We start from the raw sequence: 20,180 nt of genomic DNA on the forward strand, positions 1-20,180 counted from the left end.
TTTGCGCGTGGGTTGGGGCTCTTGAAGTGGAAGACTATGGGCTGCCGCGCACACTCTTCTGCCGTCCCCTCCCGGCTTCCCGCCGCTGTTTAGTCACTGTCTTCCTCAGATGATCGTTGTGCGCACGGATGTGATGCCAAGCACTCCGCTAAAAAGTTCCAGGGAAGAAGACAGTGCGGCTTTCCACAGGCGACACCTCTCGCCTCACGCGCGCCCTCCCCCTCCTCTCTCTTCTTCGAGTCCTTTGGGTGTCCTGTGCTTCCGCTGTCGCTGCCGCATTCTCCCCACCACCCTCTGTCCACCCTACGCTCCTCTCACAATGTGCTCCGCACTGCGTCATACAAGGTCACCCCCTTCTTTCCCAGCCCTCACTCTTCCTGCCGCAGAGACGCGCGCGGGCAAGGACGCAGGAGCGTGAACTGCCTCGCTCACGCCTTGAGCTGAACGCGTACACAGGCAGAGGCGTACGGACCTTGTCGCACCTTCACTTGGCCGTTGTGTGATGCCTTCCCCCCCCGGGCACTGATAGAGCTGCGCGGAAGACATCTGTCGAGGCCGCACATCTCTTCCTCCCTGGACCCGTCTCCGTACTGTCGTTGCTATCTGCACGCCGCCTTATCTGTGCATGTACATACAAACAGGGCTTGCCTGGGCCGTCGTTATTTATTCTTTCTGTACCATATATGGGGGCGGTGCCTCGCCGAGCCATGACCGCTGTCGCGCGTACCTGGGTGATCGCCGTCGTGCACTTGGCGCTCACGTGGGTGCTGCTGGGCTACCTTGCCGAATCACTCATGCCCTACTACGTGCCCCACGAGGGTAGTTGCACCTCTGGTACGGCCAGCGGCGCCTCTGTTTTCACGGCGGCGGCGCACGATAGCGGCCGGCGGCCCCCTTTCCTCGCGTCAAGTCCAGAGGCACCCGCCGCAGAGCTCTCCAGGGATAGACGCGCCCTGTCACACTCCGACGCTGTCGCCCTCAACCATCGCGTGGTGTGGCGCAGCAGTGTGCTCCACCTTTTGTTCGCCTTCGTCACGCACGTGCTGCTGAGGTACGGTGTGACTGCTCCGTACGGCCGCCACGCGAAGTCCTTCGGCCTCCGACTCACCCTCCCCTCGCGTGTCAGCTGGATGCTGCAGGAGAGCCCAACCATCTTCCAGGTGCTCTACCACGTCTTGCTGGAGTACCCGCGTGCCATGGGGCACGGCCCTCCACTGCCGTCAGCGGGACCCTTTTTCTCCTCCGCCTCCGACTCGACGGCTGCTGAGGTGGCCGCCTGTCAGTTCTCAGCGCGCAGATGCGACTCCTACTGGGGCTGTGTGCGGGCGGCCTGCACGCAGCAGCATCTCGGGCTTCTCCTCTTTGTTATCCACTATGCCCACCGCAGTGGTCTCTATCCACTCTCTATCCCAGCCAGCGCACACGATGTGCCGCTCCTCGTCACGTGGATGGCGACTCTCTACTGTCTCTTCAATGGCCGTCTACAAGTGCTGGCGAGCGCAGGGGCTGCTGCTGCTGCTGCAACCTGCCCCGCCAACACAGCAGTGAGGCCTTTGGCGTGCGCTCCTGCGTACACGCCATCGATGAGCTTTGTGCGGTGCTGGCGCGAGCATCATGAGCGGCAGCCTCTTAGCGCTTCCTCCATGGAAGCTGCCGCTGTTCAAGTTGGTTGGTGGGTCCTTTTGTTTGTCTACGCAGTTGGCGTCTTGGGTGGCTCAGCGCTCTTCTTCTTTGGGCAGAGTATCAACATGCAGGCCGACTATTACCTGATGCGCCTGCGCCGAGGTCACGAGGGGGGCTTCAGCGATGGCAGAGGTGATTCGGCGAGGCGGAGTGTGCCGCGTCTGCACGGCGATGCATTAGCGTCACCATCGCCGGTGACTTCTCATGCCACACAGCTTTGCGACAGAAGCGGTGGCTATCAAATTCCCGTCGGCGGCTGGTTCGACTCCGTTAGCTGCGCAAACTTCTTCGGCGAACTCGTGGAATGGGTTGGCTACGTCCTCGTTGTGGCGGCGACGTCTGCTGTGAGCGATGGCAACTGCTGCTCTGTGACGACGGCCGTTGAGGAAGACCTCGTGCGGCCGCTCTCCTCGTTGCCTTGGTGGTCGGCCATGAACCCCATTATGTGGCTGCGCCTCATCGCGCGTGTGTTCTGCAGTGGGGCGGAGTCACGCCCGGCTGCGCTCGCGGCGTTCAGCTTCCTCGTATATGTGTTCAGTAACTTAGCCCCGCGGGCAGTGGCGCATCATGCCTGGTACGTCAGAACATTCGGCGATCGCTACACGCGACTTCATCGCAGGGCGCTCGTACCGGGTGTGTACTAAGCCAGTGAGACCTGTGCGGAGTGGCTTCAATAAAATGGTCGCTTCTCTCCCCCCACACCTTAAAATCGCAGATGCAAGGAAGACGCGCGATAGCACCTGGCCGCGAGCGCGCACACGCATGCTCATAGCTTGCGGCCAAGCCCGTGTGTGCCGGGCATTGCCAACCGAGCCACTACCCTTCCACTGGGAGGTGCTGCGGAGGTGGGCAACCGTCGTGGTGGGTCGAATGGTGCAGTCGCTCCGTGGACGTCTTGTTGCTCCTCCTGCAGGCAGTCCAGGCGGCTGGCGCTTTCACAGCCGGAGAGGCGGGCGCACTGCGCATATCTCTGCCTCTGTGGACAGTTGTGGTCGTGACGCCGGTGGCACTTTTTTTTAGTTTCGTTTGGTCTCGCCTCTGCCGTCGCCATCCTTCTCTCTCCCTCACCCTCTTACATCTCTGCATGCGTCTCACCGCCACCCCCACCCCCTTCCCCTCTCTTTCCCCTGCTGTTTCCTTAGTTCTCCGCGTGACGCATCACCGTAGCAGCGCTGTCACTCGACGAGTGCGCGGCGCAAACGGAGCCCGACAGACGCCCAGCGGCACACGCGGTCCACCTCTATATATATATATATATACATATACGCATATACACATATACGGCGCGCGCTTTCTTCTCGATACACGCACTCATCCTCTTCTCCCCACTCCTCGTCCTCCTCCTCGCCGGCGTATGTGTGTGCGCCGCCACTGCCGCAGTTCCGCCCCTTGCCTCACCCCACCTCGCCTCTCCCCTCAAACACAGCGTCCGCGCGTGCGCCTATCCTCTGTCCCTTGGGCTGTGCACGGGTACGCGGCTCACTACGGAAGACACGCCCGCACACGGGCGTTGCATGACTGAGGAGCAGTCCCGCACCGCAGCCAATCGTGTCGCTATGAGTAAGGCGGTTGTGTCGAGGCCACGCGTGTACGTGCGCATTCGCCCCCTAAACGACCGCGAGACGCGCGAGGGGAAGGGTGAGCTCGCCTGCCGCGGCGACACGCGTCAGCCGGATGTATTATTCCTCAAGAGGGATGAGACGCTGGAGCAGCAGGTGTGCTTTGACCAGGTCTTCGACCAGGGCGCGAGCCAGCAGCTCGTCTTCGATCAAATCGGCCCCGAGGTTCTGAGGACGCTGTTCAGTGGCTACAATGCCTCCGTCTTTGCCTACGGGCAGACCGGCAGCGGTAAGACGTACACGATGGAGGGCGACAAGGGTGGCGCCTTGAGCAGCGGGTCCTCCTTGGAGGGGCAGGAGGGCCTTATGCCACGCATCATCCGTGGCATTTTCGCCGCCTTCAAGTCGAACGCCGACATCACCGACGCGCTTGTTGAGATGAGCCTTGTGCAGATCTATCAGGAGCGCATTCAGGATTTGCTGAATCATCGCAAACAGGTGGAGATTCACATGGACCGCACGAGTCAGTACGTCGCCCGTGATGCGACCTGGCGAACGGTGCGCAGCTTCGAGGAGTGCATGAAGCTCTACGGCGAGGCCTCCAAGATGCGTGCTACCTCGGCGACAGAGATGAACTTGGTGTCCTCGCGTAGCCACATGATTCTCATGCTGCGCATGCAGTGGGACGAGCCGACGCTGCCGGGGTCGCACGCGCAGCTGAACATGATCGACTTGGCCGGCTCTGAGCGGCTCAACGAGTCCGGCGCCACCGGGGAGACGATGAAGGAGACGATAACGATTAACAAGTCACTCAGCGCACTTGGCAATGTCGTGGTGAAGCTGGTGGAGCAGGCAAAGAAGCCAAGCAAGCGCACACATATCCCGTACAAGGACAGCAAGCTGACGTACCTCTTGCAGTCTAGCTTGGGTGGCGCGAACCTGGTGCACTTTGTGCTTGCCGTGTCGGGCAGCGCCATGTGGCGCAGCGAAACGGCGTCGACAATAGAATTCGGTAAGCGCGCGCTGCAGCTCGTCCTGCGGCCGGTGCGTAACGCCATTGACTACACCCGCCTCGCCGAAATGGAGGCGATGATCGAGCGCATGCGCTCTCACATCGAGTCGCTGGAGGAGGAGCTGCAGTGCAAGCGCAACTGGGAAGCGGCCGGTTTTCTGCAGCTGCGGCAGATCGCCCAAAGCGACGACGACACGGCGCAGCGGCGGAGGTGGCGGGACAAGAGCACAAATCACAAGCACCTCAAGCGGCAGACGGAGCTCACCCGCATCATGGCGAACCTGCCGGAGACGTTCGACGACTTGACGTCGCACTGCATCCTCTTCCCCGAGTCGAAGATGACGTTCCGCGAGCTGGGCGGGCTTGAAAAGCTCGTCCACTTCGTGGAGAAGTCTGCCTCGAACTACTACCGTGCCAGCGCCGCGCAGACCATCGCCAGCGTCATCGACGAACCGGGGCGGCAGGTCTTCGCCGGTCTCGGCGGCCTCGACGCTTTGGCAATGCTTCTGCAAGTGCAGGAGGAGCGGTGTAAGGAGGCGGCGTGCGTCGCGCTGGAGGCCGTGTGCCGGTGCTGCACGGCAAACAAGAGCAGCCTCTCCACGGACGTGTATGCAGAGCTCGTCGAGCTGGTCTACGGGTACCCGAATCAGCAGGTGCAGGAGGCGGCGTGCGCGGCTATCGCCTCCATCGTTGACGGCTATGCGGAGGCGACGCGGCGCTTTGAGAAACTCGACGTGGTTCCCAAGCTCCTGGAGACGATCCGCACCTGCCCAGCTGAAGTCGTCAACCTCACGAAGGCGGCGACCAACTGCATTGGCCGCTTAGCGCATGGCGACAAGGAGATGCAGCAGACGATCGCCTCCCTCGGTGGCGTTGACTTGCTCATCGATGTGCTGTTCAGTTCCTCTGGCGACCGCGACCACCAGGTGCCGATCTTAGCCTCTTACGCGCTAGTGAACCTGTGCTGCAGCAGTGACGAGAACCTCAAGATGGCGATGGAGCATGTGCGCTATGGCGAGGTGAAGTTCCGCCTGCTCGAGGGCTTGGCGCGCGCCTTTGGCACGAACACGTCCCGCGAGGGCTTTGGCCGCGCCACGGCGCAGGAGACTGCTGGGCCGTTTCCGTACTACGGCGTCACCATCCAAGATGAGTGGACGTACGCCTCCTCCGGAGGGCGACCCATCTTCTCCACCTTCATGGACAACCCGCAGTTCTACCTATACGTGCGTGAGGAGACGGACATCGCCTTCATCATTCAGGACACGCTCTACGAGGCCCGCATGCGGAAGAAGCGGCGCAACAACTCCGTCTACATGGGCATGGCGATCTTCGAAGGCGACCCGACGCTGTCAAAGTTGGGCCTGAAGCAGCTCGACTTCCACGGCAAGATGATTGAGATTGGCCGATACACCTCCAATTGCGAGAATGTGCTGCACTGCACGCTACCGGCCTCCGACACCCCGTATACGGTTGTTCCCTTCACGAGCCAGAAGGGCCGGCACACGCGCTTTGCCCTCTCTGCCTTTGGAAACCGTCCGATCGAGCTAACATCGGTGCCGGATCAGGTGGGATGGGTGCACACAGTGCTGCAGGGCAAGTGGACAGAGTTCAGCGGCCACGGTGGCGAGTCCTTCGACTGGCGCTGCAACCCGCAGATCAAGCTGAAGGCGAAGGAGGCGTGCCGCGTCGTCTTTGTCCTCTCGTACCTCTCCCTGGATGAGCAGCGAGCGCAGCTGCTGCAGGAGGAGGAAGAGGGGGAGGGACAGAATACACGTCCTCGTCTGCACGGCCGTCTCTTCTCCAACGCCTTTGCGGCGGACAAGCGCTACCTCAAGGCGATTGTTCCCCTTCCACAAGGCTCGACCTTCGTCGCCAGCAACACGTTCGCCAGCAACAGCTACATCACCACCTCGGCCAACCTCGACAAGAACGCCGACTACGCCTATATCCCCTTCACCGAGACTCCCTTTCAGGACACGTACCGCGTCTCTGTATATTGCGACTCGGACGAGGTGGAGGTGAGGCCGATGCAAGGGCAGTCGAGCGAGTGGATGTGCGCGAGCCTTTCCGGCACGTGGCAGGGTAAGGGCATCTCCGTCGAGTTGGAGACGACGGGTAAGATGGTGGCGGTGATGTACAGCCCGGGCGCCTTCGTGCGACCGCGCCTGCTCAGCGGTGCGACGCAGAAGCGCATAGCCGGCATCGACTCTTACTGGAACACCGAGGCTGCGGTGGAGTGCGACAGTAAAGGACAACTCATGGTGCAGGTGGAGGCGATGATGCGTAGCGGCACGACGAGCGCCGCCACCCCAGCGAGCGGCGGCGCCCCCGCTGCCCCGAGCCAGGTGACGCAAGCGCCAGCGACAGATGTCAAGTTCGACCTGTTCATCTTCACAGAGCGAAAGTGCACCCTGACGCACGTCGGCTTCGACGCCTTGCCCAGCTCGTGGCCGTGCCCGACACAGTCTACCTCGGCGGACTTGCTGGCCTACCCGCTGCTCGTCGAAGACGTCGACGCCGCCGACGGGGTGGACGGCGACGACGACGAGAATAGCGACGAATTCCTCAGTGACGCCTCCCACAGCGACCGACACAGCGCCTTGGCAGCCACGCAAGAGGCTCGTGAGGCAGAGTTGCTGAAATCGTTGGAGAAGCAAGAGGTCGCGAACCGTCTGCTGCAGTTGAAGCTGGCTGAGCAGGCGCGTGAGCTGGAGGAGATGCGAAGCGGCGGCGTCAGCGCGGCTGCCCCAACAAATGGCAGCGGCAGGCGTGGCAGCAGCGCAAAGTCTTCCGGCTACAGAGCACCAAAGGGGACCCCGACCGCCACGGTCGATGGCTTCGCGGGCCTCTCTAACTCCAAGGGTCCATTGGTGACGCCACTTTCTACTGGGACGGCGCAGCGAGGCACCAATGCGAACGGTGCTGGCGCGTCGCGCCGGAGGTCGCTGTCCACGTCGGGGACGGTATCGTCGCCAAAAAAGTCGGTCTTGGCTGACAACGTCACTCCAGCTGCGCCTTCGCCGAAGCTAAAAGAGTCGATGGAGCACACACTGAGGAAGCTGAGCGAGATGAGCGAGCGCGCCGCTACCGGTGTTCGCTTAGTCGGCTACAGGGAGGAAACCGAGTGGAGAGCAATGCTGAAGGACATTGAGGAGGTGCAACAGCAGCTGTTCAGGGCCCTTCGCATGCTCTGATGCCTGTACAAGACGAGCGAGGCGGTTGGGCGAGCTGGATGGACGTGGCAGCGCCGCAGGTGCCGAAGCGGCTTTGCGTGCCTGATGAAGGGAATAGGAAAGGCGGAGGATGAGCTGAACTGCCGGGGCGTTGCTGTGTGAGCCCGCACGGGCATAGCTCCCTCTCTCTGTTTCCGGTCTTTTCCACCCTCCCATGAAGGTTTATGTGAGGCAGACGTATGGTTTTCGTGTGGATGTGTCTCTCTCTCTGTGCGTGTGTGTGCCTGTGTATGTATCTCTGCGTCAGTTTTCCATTTGTACTCATTTCGCTGTGCTGTGGTTGCCGTCGGTGCTGCCGAGCGTGGCCACTCGCCCTTGCCATTTCTTCTTGAGGAGACTGCACCTGATACCGCACGCACACAGCGCTATCGTCCCTCCCTCTCTCCCCCTCTGAGAAAGCACACCTACACGCATGCATACAGAGAGCGCGACGGCTGGGGAGAGCTATGGCTGTCCTCCTATCTGTGCCACCGGCCTCTTTCACTGCCTCCTCCCCTTTTCGTATGCGCTTTATGGTGCCTGTCTGCGTCTGTCCGGGCCTGTGCTTTTTTTCTTTTTCTTTTGACGACACCTGCGCTGATAAACGTTTGGTACGGTTACGTTCGCTCTTCCTTACGCTCCCCATCTGCCTGCCCCTCTTGCGCCTCGATATCGTCTCCACTCCCCGAGCACCATCTCCCGTCTCCTCCTCCCCATGCAGTTCGCCCTTCCAACCTCCTCCGTACACCTCGCTGGCCCGACTCTACACTCGCATCTCAGCGTCTGCGGCCCCTCTTTCCTCCTTCGCCGAATGGGGAGGAGGGGGAGAGCGGCGTACTGCTTCTCTGCTGTGTGACGCACACGCACACACTCTCTTCCCTCCCCTCCCCCTCTCTCCCTCCCACGCAGCGCCCTGCCACATCGCATGGCCGCCCTTCTCGATTTGCTTTTCACGGGAACTCTTTGGAGTGTGCGTGCTTGAGTGGCGAGCGGAGAGGGGGAAGGGGGAGGGGCAGACGGTCTATAGATGAGCCACCGAGGGGGAGAGGCGCGATATACACACGCTTATATACAACGCCAACAGCGAAGCACTGAGACACTGCCACGGTGGTCGTGAAGAGTTGAGGGCAGGCAGGAGAACCGACCATCGCTGCTGCACATTTGGGCCTGCTGGTTTATCTTCTCCCCTCCCCTCAAGCCCTGTCTTTTCAAGTGGCGCCGCACCCCACCCTTTTTCTGCTCCGATTCTTCCGCCCACGCACTCGCTAATCCTTTCCTTCCCCTCTCCCGATGTACGGCAATAAAGTCAGAGTAGAGTCGAATCCAAAACTGCACCCGCACACCTACGAGGGCCCTGCTAAGCGAGGAGCGCTGCAGATGCGCCCGACGGCATGAGAGGAGGAGTGAATGTGGAGACGTTCAACCCCCCTTCCCCTCCCCTCGCGCGCCCACTTCGACGCGAATCTCCAAATGCTCATCCTCCCTCCACCACCGCGGTGGCGCCCTTCCACTGCCCTCTCACTGCCCCGCGCCCTTTTTTTTCCCCGCAACATGCCCACGTTCTCCCCCCTTTAGTTTTCTCGCTCTTCGTACTCCCACCGGTCGCTGCTTACGGCGTCTGCCCCCCTCGCTCCTCCTCTCCTCCTTCACGCCCTGCTCTTCTGGCGCTGTCTCGCCTTTCATTCACACCAACACCGCCCGCACGTCCGTGTGGTTTCCACTCCATACCTCAGCTTCGCTGTAGGCCTCGACATCCCAATAGGCTCTCTCACACTCCCCTCTCTCTTTTCCCTTTATTGAGAAGAGGCACTTCTCCTCCGCCACTCCCCTGTTCTCCCCTCTCCTCGTGCCTCATTTGCCGGCGTCCCCGCACGAGGGCGACAAAGCCTGTCCGCCGCGGCTCTCCGTGCGCACCTGTCTGCGTGCGCGTTGGTGACTCTCATTTTCGGTTCCTCCTCTCGCCCACTGTGGCGGACGTGTAGCGCCATTGCTGCTCACAGCACAAACGTTCGGGCTCAAAAGTCGTTCGGTTAGCCCACGCGCAGCCGGATAGGTGCGCTTCTCGCTGCTGCTGCTGCTCTCTTTTTCTCCTGCTACGTTCGTATCCTGCGGCTTTTCTCTGTCAAAGTGGAAAGGCAATGCTTCGCTCAGTGTACCGCAGCGCGCCGTTGGCCGGGACGGCCGCCATGACCGCCTTTTCCACACCCGCTGTTCTAGTTGCCCTGCAGATGGCGCAGCGGACCAAGTACGTCCGGCAGCCCAGCGCTCAGTGGGACCCCGTCCACGAGGATATAAACGCCCACGTGAAGCGCCGCATCCCAGGCGAAACGCGTGTCGATCGCGTCAAGCGCTTCGCGCGCGAGTGGCGCAATGTTGAGCTGGAGCTGGGCGTGTACAAAGACTCCCGCGGCCGTGAGGTGAAGTACCGCAAGACGTTCGTGTACCGCTACACCTACCCGAACGCGTTTGATGAGTTTTGGTGGCCGTGCAAGTAGACCGAGCGAGTCGGGAGGGGGGCGGTGGCGTGACGGAGGCGGGCGGTTTCCTCCTCCTCCTCTTGGCCGCTCTCTCGAATCCCGCTCGCGCGGGCCACTGCGTTGGGTTTCACTCGTCGCCCCCCTCCCCTCCCTCTCTTTGACTGCATTCGGTCTCTCTCCGTCTTGCCGGAGGGTGCCATGCGCACGCGAGCGTGGGTGTGTCTGCCTCATGTACAACATCAGCAAAGCTGCTAAGCGAATAGAAATGGGGAAGGCAATGCGTTTGCGATGGGGGACCAACGTGCACGGACGCGCGTCTTGCACTTTTAAGTACGTGGAGGAAGGCAAGCACGTGCGCTGCCACCCTTTCTGCATCCTTCCCTCTCTCCCTCTCTCCCACACCCTCCACTGCCTGTACCCCTCCTCACCGGCGCACGTTACACGCACTGATCGGGCGCCCCCCTCTCCTCTGACCTTCTTCCCGACTCCCTTTGACTATCCGTCTCCCTAACGCCCTTGGCTCCCCTCCAATCGCTTCGCCACTGCATCAGCCACAGCTTTCCTGCACCAGCAGCCTCAGCCCTGATGCGTCCCACTCGACGTGGCCTTTTCGATTCGTTCCGGGCCGCCCGTGGCGACCTCGACCATCTCTTCTCCCCTATAAAATCGGAGCAGCACATGCGCCGGGCTGTGCGGGAATACATTGTTCCCTCCCTCTTTCGCGAGCGACGTCGCCCTGTCGGTGAGCGTCTGCGACGCTCGCAAGAGCGCAGTCTTTTTCGCACCAATGCCTCTCTACTTTTGCAGGAGGCGCGGCGACGCGGCAACTACCGCGTCGCGGCCGCTGCGCTGGACGTCGTTCTTACGGAGGCGCAGCTGTCGCGCTTCGCACAGCTGTTCGAGTCGACGTGGGTCAAGGACGCTGTGTCTTCCTGCCGGAGCACAGAGGAGCTGCGAGCCATGGAAGGCTTACTGCAGCGGCACGAGCAGAAGCTACTGGCCAGCGGGTCTGCCGCCGCCTCAGAGGGCTTTCTGCTGACCGCAGCCTTTGGCCGCTCGCGAGCAACGGAGCGCGCGCTGCGCCTAGGCGACGACGACGCGGGTGCCGTTGAGGATGCGCAGAGCGGTACTCGTGCTTGCACGACCTCCGCCTGCTTAGAAGTGGCAGCCGACGCACTGACCAGGAGCGACGCGGGCGCGAGCGGCGGTGATGGCGGGACGCTCTCTGGAGAAGCGCGCGTCGCGGCCGCGCTGGCGCAACCACCGTCGCTCGTTGACCTCGCTACAACGGGTGGCACTGGAGGCGATGCACTCTGGTCCTCACCAGAGGAGCGCGCCGCCGCCGGACTGCGACGACTGCAGCGTCAACAGCGCAATCTGACGACCAGTCCAAATGTTTCCTTCACCCGCTACTTCCTTCATCAGGGGCTCGTGCGCCACGAGGGTGAGCTCATGGAGCTCTATCGCGCCATGCGCGCTCGGCCGCTGGACGTGAGCTTCCGCGTCGTCGGTGGCGGCGATGTTCTCAGCGACGCCGCACAGCCTTTTGGGCTTCGACCGCCGCACACAATGGCGGTGCACAAACTGCTGCAGCGCCGCCGCGGTTTGCACAGCGTTTCATGGCTGCCACCAGCGATGGGCGCCTACACCCTCGACACCCGCGACAGCATTCCAGCCGACATGGTGCTGGCGAACCGGCAGCTGCTGCGGTCCCTCGCTCGCGAGCGTCTCCTCGTGTATCAGAGCTTGCCGAGTATGCTGCCCATCTACTTCCTCGATCCACAGCCAGGGGAGTGCGTGCTAGACATGTGCGCGTCGCCGGGCAACAAGACGGCACTGATTCTAGACTGCATGCACGCAGGCGGCAACAGCGATACGAATTCACCCCCCACTTCCACATCCAGAGGCGGCGCAGCCGCGCGGGAGAGTGGCCTGGGCGCACGCGTCAGTAGGGGCTGCGTCGTGGCCAACGAGGCACATGCCTCGCGCATTGGCGATCTGCAGGAGCGTCTGCGTGACATCTCACCAGAGGTGGTCGTCACTCGTGGACGCGGGCAGGTGCTAGGGCTGACCAACTCGCACGAAGGCAGCTGCAGCGGCGTTGGCGGTCGAGGCGATGCATCGTTACTTGGGCATGGCGCACCGCTTGGTGACGGTCTCTACGACCGCGTACTTGTTGACGCGCCGTGCTCCGGCGAGGGCCGTATGGGGCGCGACGCCCTCTCTTGGCGGCTGTGGCACCCTGGGCGCGGCATCGAGTTTTTTCCGTTGCAGTGTGCGCTGCTGCAGCGTGCGGTACACCTCTGCAGGCCGGGGGGCCGTGTGGTCTACGCCACGTGCACCCTCAATCCACTGGAAAACGAGGCGGTGGTGGCGGCAGTGCTGCGGGCGTGCGGCGGCGCCGTGGAGCTCATACCTCCTCCGCGCCCACTGGCACGCCGGACCGAGTCGCAAACCGCGGAGGACGGTGGTGGCGGTGCGCCGCCGCTACGCCTCACTCCTGGGCTGCGTAGTTGGGACGTCCCGTCCAGCGCCGGCGGATTCCTGCGGAGTGCGACGGAGGCTTACGCGCAAGGTGAGATGGCTACTCGTTTGCTGCCCGACATCTTTGCACCGGCGTCGGCAGGTGAGGAAGGCGACCGCAGCGACATCAGCGGAGCCCTGCAGCGCTGCTGCCGACGGGTCATGCCGCACCTAAATGGCAACGCAGACGGCTTCTTTGTCGCGGTTCTCGAGAAGCGAGCGGGGATACCGCACCTGCTTGGCGCTGGGGAGAGCCTTGCCTTCACGGCGCCGCCGTCAGCCACGGCTGCGCCGTTAGCCGCACCCTTTGCCGGCGGCAGCAATCTTTTGAATGACCGCGGCTTTGTGCGGTTGCCTCCGTCGCATCACCTCGTGCAGAAGCATCTGGGAGGCTTCTTCGCCGCGGCACCGTCGCCCCACAGGCCAGCATTAACCACATCCTCTGCTGTCACAGCTCCTCAGCCGCTGCAAGATGAGTGCGCCAGCGTTCAGGACTTCCTAGAGAAGCACGGCTGGACGGCCGTCTGGTGCGAAGGTGAGGGGCTGCGGCTCCTCACTCACTCTTCAGTGCAGCTGCTACGGCGTCATCCTACCGTTTCGCCGGAAGTAGTCAAGAGCACGCCGCATAGCTTTGGTCTTGGGTTTGCCCGCCGCCCTGAGGACGCGTGCGAGGCAGCCCTCGCACCGCTGTCCACCGGTACGGATCTGCTCGACGCCGGTGTACTTGTGGTAGATGCGCAGGGGGAGCTGACGGAGCGTGGGGCGGCGCTGATCCGCCCCAGCGCGAGGAGCCGCGTTGTTTCCCTGCCGCTCCCTTTCGCGCAGCTGTTGCTGGCGAACCGCACGCTCGACATCGGCGCCTCACTGCCGCTCATGCCCGTCTACATGCAGGAGGCCGAGAAAGCTCTGGGGCCACAGCAGGGCTTCTTGACTCCACCTTTGGGTGGCAAGCGGGACGTATGCGGCCCAGTATCGAGGGAAACACATGCGTCGACCTGGTACCGAGAAGCACTTCTGGCTCTTACCCCCGCACTCGGTGAGGGGGTAGGGGTGGCTGGTAGTGGAATCGTTGTGGTACGCTTGGCATCCTCCGGCTCCTCCGTCTCCCCGTCATGGGCGGCGCCTCTGACACAGTGGGCGTGGCCCGTGCGCGTTGAAGTGCTCCAGCCATGGTCGTCGCACGACATCGGCAACACGCCGCGTGGGCTAGCGCGGCTTCACCTGACGCTCCCTGCGGCAGGGCGTCACCGCGCGCAGGCCCTCATCGGCCGCCTGCAAGGCCACGCTGATCGCCAGCGTAGCATACAGGAGCGACTGCATGCCAGCTCGCAGTACAACCCATCGCTCATGATGGGCCGACAAGAATTGCATGGCACCGCCATGCATGCGAGCCAGCACCATCGAATACTGTTTGGCGGTGCTACTCAGGCGCCGCGATCTCTAGGACAGCCGACGGCCGCGTCGCACTCACAAGACGCATCGACAATCACTTCGAAGGCGCCGCTGTCGCGGCAGTCGGACGTCTTTGAGCTGTAACGCGTGCAACATTCCTGAGCGAAGTGTTTACCGTCACTCTCTCTCTCTTGCCGCACTTGGCTCGCGTGATGCATGGCGCTTCACCGCCTCGCACCCGGAGGCACTAATTCATCTGTGTAGTAAGTCGCATGGGCGGGCCGTAGTGAAAGGTGGGGAGGAGGGCACAGGGACGGGGAAAGCAATCGAGCAACGCATTCGCACCTCTTCCCTGACGCCGTAGGATGCCGCTGGAGATGTGCCTGCCTGCATCGCTTGTGCGCTGCTTTGCGGCATCTAATACTTCGTCGCCCACTGCCCTCCTCGGTCCCCATCTCTCCTGCTGCCCGTTTGTGGGCTGCCGAAATGTGGAGCTGACCTCTCCACACACTCTCCGCGCATGCGCGCCTTTGTCACAACGTGGACCGACGGCGTGGCACGTGCATGCAGACATACGCAATCCATTTCTACATGACGATATGGTGCCTGCATGGGAACAGTGAGCCGATGCCGCGTCGCCCTTCTCTCCTCCTCTGCTGCTGTCTGAGCGATGATCTCCGGCTCGTTGGTGAAGTGGCCTTCGGCCATCCCGCTGCGTCTCCAACAGCGACGAGTGCTGTCTCCACTCTCGCGTGAGGCCGCGGCGGCCTTGCTGGCACGTGCCGGACGGGCCCCGGTGCAGCGCCAGTACGAGGCATAACCGCCTCCCCGTGGCCTCGCCGTTCGGGGCAAAGGGAAACTTGCGCTCCATCGTTCGCCCGACTTCAGTGGGGGTGACGCACCCTCCCATCGGTGCGGCGCCACAGACGGCTCAAGATGCACCCGATGGGCGGGCCCGAGCAGCCCACTTCTCGTGTACCCCAAGGTGGCCATCACACATCGCTGGAGACGAAGGCGACTGGTCCGAGGCACGCGTGCACGATACACCTCACGTGAAGGACAAGCAGCTTGAGGAGGCAGCTGGGATTGGTCCCTCGTCGACTCCTGAGGTGTGCTGGGTGTGAAGCGAGGATAAGGCGCCCCATGCGTGTAGGTGACGGAGCGAAGGGGGTGGGCGAGGAGCCCCACTCCTGCATCCCCCACCGCAAGCCCGCGAGTAAGCTCTAAAAGGCGGCAGGGGGTCCGAGCCGCGGCTTCGCGAACGGAGTGAAGAAATACGGTCTGGCCCGTGGTAAAGGGCAAAGCTAGGTGGGGCATGGCGGTGGCTCAGGTGTGCCGGTGGCCTCCCTCCCCCCGGCACTCTCGTGTCGGAGTCGTCGGGAGACACCAATGACTAATCTGCAAGAGCGGAATGCGGTGGCCCCTCTTCCCACTGTCTGGTGCCGCTCAACATGTCCGGCGACGCCGCCTGCCACGGGAGCTGGACCGTGGGAAAGAAGCCCTTCCCGTCAACGAATCACTGCCGTTTCCCCTCTGCTCTGCGATGCTCTTCTCGGGTCTGACACTCTGCGAGGGCAGAGGAATACACACACACACACGGGGGCACACGCATATATGTGTGTGCGTGTGTGTGCACGTGCGTAGACCCCTCTCCCCCCTACACACACACGTACACTTACAGCTGAGGAAGAAAAGGGCCGTCGGCGTGGGCCTACAGAGATGAACGATATTCCGTCTGCGGGTGAGGTGTTCCGCGGCGATGACGGCACCATTTCCACCATCCTGCCCAGCAACTACGGACAGGACTACGAGGCCTCGGAAGGGGAGCTGGAGGAGTATGCCGAGTACATCGGCATCGACTCTGCCAAGGAGCCGGAGCTGATGTGGATAGCAAAAGAGGGGCTGCGCGCGGCACTGCCAGACGGGTGGCGCGCGTGCCAGACGGAAGACAATGAGGTGTACTACTTCAATTTTCGAACCGGCGAGAGCCTCTGGGACCACCCGATGGATGAGCACTACAAGCGTCAGGTCATCAACGCGCGCGCGAAGCGGGACCTGGGTGGTAGCGTGGGGGCCACCAGTGGCAGTGTACGCGGTACCGCCCGGACGGCCGCAGCGACCGGGTCCACCAAGGCCATCGCCGACTCTTTTTTCTTGAAGCCCCCTGCTGCTGCTGCTAGGCCGACGAGCCGGGCACTCGGCTCTCTCGCTGACATTGGCAGTGGCGTGACCGCGGCTACCATCGGGTCCGCACAGGCGAAGGACATCCGGACTCCCGGCAGCTCTACGAACGACGGCATCCGCGCGCCGCGAGCCCCGCCCGAGGTGTCGGACATCTTAGCGCTGTCCTCAGCCACTTCGCGCCCTCCCTCTATGAGCGCGGGCCGCAGCACCGCGAGCGCTGGACTCTCCCGCATGAAAGAGTGGGAGGCAGCTCTGCGAAAGCAGCTGGAGGAGAGGAATGGAGCGCAGCTTCGAGCGTTACGCATCGAGCTAGACAAGAAGGAGGACGCAGAGCGTCAGAGGTTGGCGGAGGCGCGGGCGAAGCTCCAGAAAGACCTCGACACCGCCTGGGAGCGGGAGAAGTCCGGCGCGGCCGGCGGTCCCGCAGCCGGATCGTCCTTTGCTAGTGCGGCCACCCAGCGCCGCCTGCAGGTTGCCCGCGACGTGAAGCAGATCGAGGAGAGCTGGAAGACCCGCCTGCACGACGTTGGCACACGCGTACGAGAGCTACAGCAGCAGGTGGAGGCGAAGCAGCAGGCGCTGACGAACACCCTGCACGAGTCTCCAGAAGAACTGAGGAAAAAGCTGGAGGCACGTAACGCTGCGGAAGTGGCACAGCTGCAGGCGGCCAAGAAGAAGGAGATGGATGCCGTTCTCGCCGACCTCCAAAGCAAGCAGGCACCAGAGCTGGCGGAGGCGCGGCTCCGCGCCAATAACGCCGTCGCCGCGGCCCAGAAGGCGACCGAGGCGGAGTTTGAGGATAAGTTGCAGCGTTACCAGGCGCAGGGCAAGGCGATGCTTGCCGCGATGCATGCGGCGGTGGATTCGAAGGAGGCGGCGGTGAAGGCGAAAGAGAAGGACGTTGCTGCATCGCCGCCGACGGCACCGACAACGAATACCGCTGTGACGGTCGCTAAAGCCGGTGCACCCTCAGACACTGGCGAGGCTCTGCTTGCCGCAGCGCAGGCCGCAGCCGACGGCGAGGTTGCGAAGGCGCGAGAGGCAAGCGCGGCAGCGGTGGTGCGGCTGCGCGAGGAGTACGCCGAGAAGAGGAGGGAGAAGGAGGCAGCGCTGCGAGCGGCCCAGCAGCTGCAGCAGCCGCTTAGTCGCTCATCACTCGCCTCTTCGGGTACCTCGAGCCCAACGGTGGATCTCTCCAGCCCTGGAGGTGTCTTTAGCGCGGCCGACCAAGAGAGGCTGGACGAGGAGGACCAGAAACTGAGGGACGAGGTGGAAAGGGCTGCAAGAATCTTCGCAGAGGAAACGTACATCATGGTTGAGAACAAGAAAGCGGGTCGGCCTCTCACTGCGGCTCCATCGGTGGACGTTGCTGCATCTGTTTCGGCGGAGGCAATGGCGGCGCTCGGCCGCACAGTCAGTCAGGAGCAGCGCGCCCGCGATGCGGAGAACACGCGCCACTTTATGGCCATGAAGCAGCTGGAAGCGCAGCACGACCGGGCTGTGCGGGCCATGAAGGCACAACTGGACAAGAACCTGGCATCGTCGATGCCGGCTTCCGCTCCGCGCGCTTTCAACCCTCGCCAGCAACCCTCCTTCGTCACGCAGCTCACGGCTCGAAAGCGGGCGTGGATGCGCGATCACCCGGCGCCCTCGGTGGAGATGCCAACACTCCCGCCCGTCCCAACGCTGCCGAATGCTATTTTGCAGGCCGACGTCGCGGCGTCGAGTACGTTAGGCGAAGAGGAGCAGGCCAGGCTCATAGAGGCGCGCCTTGCTGAGGTGCGCGAAGAGGCACAGCGGCGGTACGACCAAGAGGCGCAGGCGCTTCGAAAAGCGTGCGAGGAGGACCTCGATAAGTGGAGGGAGACACACAGGTCAGCGCGGCTGGAGGAAGTAGAGAAGGCCTTGGCGGCGCTGAAGGAGTCTGCCGTCGCCGAATCCGAGAAGACAGTAGAGCTTCGTGCGCTTACGGACGCTGCCGCCGCAGCAGAGGCTACCGCAGGGGAGGGGCGGCGGCTGGAGAGGCTGCAGTCAGAGTTGCAGGCGCTGGATGCCTCCATCGTCGCTGCAGACCGCGAGCATGAGCGCCAGGTGCGTGCGTTGGAGGAGAGCATTGCCGGTCTGGAGGCGTCGCTGACCAAGCTGCGCACACACAAGCGCCGCGAGGAAGAGGCGAAATCGCAGCAGCAGCAGCAGCAGCGACACCTGCAGCCAAATGGCGGAAGCAGCCGCCCGTGCAGCGCCCCTGCCGTCGCCGACTATGCTTCGCCATCGAGGGCAACCTCCTCAGCATTGAGTGCTCTGTACATACCTGATGAGGAGGCCGCCAATGAGGAGGCGGCGCTGCGTGCGCGGTGGACGGCGCTGCTGAAAGCACTGCGTGCCACTGTGCAACGCGAGATGGAGGTGTACGAGCGCGCGCTAGATGGCTCCAGTGCTCAGCAGCACTCCTCCAGCACTGCTGCAGCTGCGGGCACGCACCCGGCAGGCTCCTCAGCAGCAATTGTGGCTACACGTGGCGGCGCTCCAGTCCCCACCATCAGCACACCTCGTGATCGGGGCCTCGTGACGTGCACGACCTCCTCTTTACCGCCCCCTGCTCCTTCAGCCATGACGAGCAGCGGTGTGCCGTCAGGACCACCTGCTGCCCTACAAGAGCCGCTGCCGCCGCGCTCGGCATCGTCTTTGCTTCCTACTGGAGCTACTGCCACGAGCCTCTCCGGCTACTCGACACCACTTCAGCGTCCCCCGCATGATCAGGGCGACGGCGGTGCAGGGACGACAATGCTCGGCGGTGCTGTGGAACGGATGCCCGCCGTTTCTCCGGCGCCGCAGCTGTATCTGATGGACGCGCGTTCTGGCGGGACCGGCGCCCACGGTTTCCTCCCCATGCAGCGCCCGTCCTCCTCCTCCTCCTCGCAGCCACAGCCGCGCCAAGTGCCCGACATAAGCGCCTTGCCATCCTCAGACCTCCAGCCAGTGGCGCGCAGTGGATTCCTCGACTCGCAGCAGGGGGCAAGCGCATCCTCCGCAGCGGCGCCGTGGGCGGATGTCCGTGCGAGGGCAGCAAGGAGCGAACCTCTCGCCGGCGTGTCCGCTGCACCTGGGCAGCGGGTGATAGCGGCCCCGGCCGACCGCGCCATCTACTCCGGCTGGCCGGCAGGTGGCGGCCCCGGCGACGATGTCGATGGCGCGCGTGCGCGACATCATGCGGCACGCCTGGCTGCCTTGCAGCAGATGGTGCGGGCACGCCGGCAGGCCCTAAAGGCCCAGCGACGCGAGATGGAGTCCTTGCGTGACGAGTGGCGTACGGACATGCGAGACTGCAAGCGGCACGGCGATCGCGCACAGGCGCGCCGCCTGCGTGAAGTGAAGACAGAGCTAGAGTTGCTGGCCCGCGAGCTCAACGAGGAGGTTCTGCGACTGAAAGAGGTCCATGAGAGTCTACACGAGGAGGTGCACCAGTTCCGTCGGTGGATGAACCTCTGCCAGCAGCCAGAGGATCTAGTGGCGTGCGGGGGTGTCGCCTCCGTCACCTCATCACCTGCCTTGAGCTGCCCTGCTTTCATCGGGAACGATTCGGCGTATTTTGGCAAAGGGGAGGGCTACAGGGCACCCTCCTTGCCCTGGGAGAAGACCGTTGATGTCGCCAGGCTGCTACAGAGGATGGTTGATCGGACCGGGCGGCTGGAGGAGCTGTTGCTGAGTCGGCTGACAGCGTACTCGCCTTCCCCGCATTGCAGCGACACGCAGCAGAGCGATCGGTGACACGGCGTGCCGCCATCGGTTGCGAGCGACGGCACGCGTATGTTTCGAGCTCACTGATATGCTGAGTGAAAGAGGACGGAGGGGGGCGCAGAGGCGTGTGAGGAACGCTTGTCCTTTCGCCAACGCCTCTTCGTTCCTCTGTCTGCGCCGCTCTTGCCTCTCAGCAGCCTTCGGCGTGCCTGAGGCGAGGGGACAGTAAAGGAGGGGGTGGATGGGTGGGCGGGGTAGACGAGCAGGGCTGTTGCTGCTGCGGCGGTACGAGTGACTGGATGCCCTGCCGACCCCTCTGCCTCTCTTCTTGACTCCTCTGAGTGTTGCTGTTTCAGTTCTTCGCTTCGCTTCCCGCGTTCACTGGACGGGCCGGCGACGG

General features: G+C 63.2%; 5 protein-coding genes across 5 annotated transcripts; all 5 read left to right on the forward strand.

Annotated features, from left to right (window-relative positions):
• Positions 1-707: 707 nt before the first annotated feature.
• Positions 708-2,327, forward strand: LSCM1_05591 (uncharacterized protein; the record flags this gene model as incomplete). Its single annotated transcript, XM_067323039.1, has 1 exon — positions 708-2,327. The coding sequence occupies one exon, from the start codon at positions 708-710 to the stop codon at positions 2,325-2,327; it is 1,620 nt and encodes a 539-aa protein (XP_067179674.1).
• Positions 2,328-3,197: 870 nt separating this feature from the next.
• LSCM1_05592 (uncharacterized protein) lies at positions 3,198-7,448 on the forward strand (the record flags this gene model as incomplete). The annotated part of the gene is made up of 1 exon (XM_067323040.1): positions 3,198-7,448. The coding sequence occupies one exon, from the start codon at positions 3,198-3,200 to the stop codon at positions 7,446-7,448; it is 4,251 nt and encodes a 1,416-aa protein (XP_067179675.1).
• A 2,156-nt stretch (positions 7,449-9,604) lies between these two features.
• LSCM1_05593 (uncharacterized protein) lies at positions 9,605-9,961 on the forward strand (the record flags this gene model as incomplete). The annotated part of the gene is made up of 1 exon (XM_067323041.1): positions 9,605-9,961. One exon carries the CDS (start codon positions 9,605-9,607, stop codon positions 9,959-9,961), a length of 357 nt encoding a protein of 118 aa, XP_067179676.1.
• A 567-nt stretch (positions 9,962-10,528) lies between these two features.
• Positions 10,529-14,002, forward strand: LSCM1_05594 (uncharacterized protein; the record flags this gene model as incomplete). Its single annotated transcript, XM_067323042.1, has 1 exon — positions 10,529-14,002. The coding sequence occupies one exon, from the start codon at positions 10,529-10,531 to the stop codon at positions 14,000-14,002; it is 3,474 nt and encodes a 1,157-aa protein (XP_067179677.1).
• A 1,575-nt stretch (positions 14,003-15,577) lies between these two features.
• Positions 15,578-19,810, forward strand: LSCM1_05595 (uncharacterized protein; the record flags this gene model as incomplete). The annotated part of the gene is made up of 1 exon (XM_067323043.1): positions 15,578-19,810. The coding sequence occupies one exon, from the start codon at positions 15,578-15,580 to the stop codon at positions 19,808-19,810; it is 4,233 nt and encodes a 1,410-aa protein (XP_067179678.1).
• Positions 19,811-20,180: the final 370 nt, after the last annotated feature.

This window comes from Leishmania martiniquensis, chromosome 17, assembly GCF_017916325.1.
Source record: "Leishmania martiniquensis isolate LSCM1 chromosome 17, whole genome shotgun sequence".
In the NCBI taxonomy this organism is placed as follows: domain Eukaryota; phylum Euglenozoa; class Kinetoplastea; order Trypanosomatida; family Trypanosomatidae; genus Leishmania; species Leishmania martiniquensis.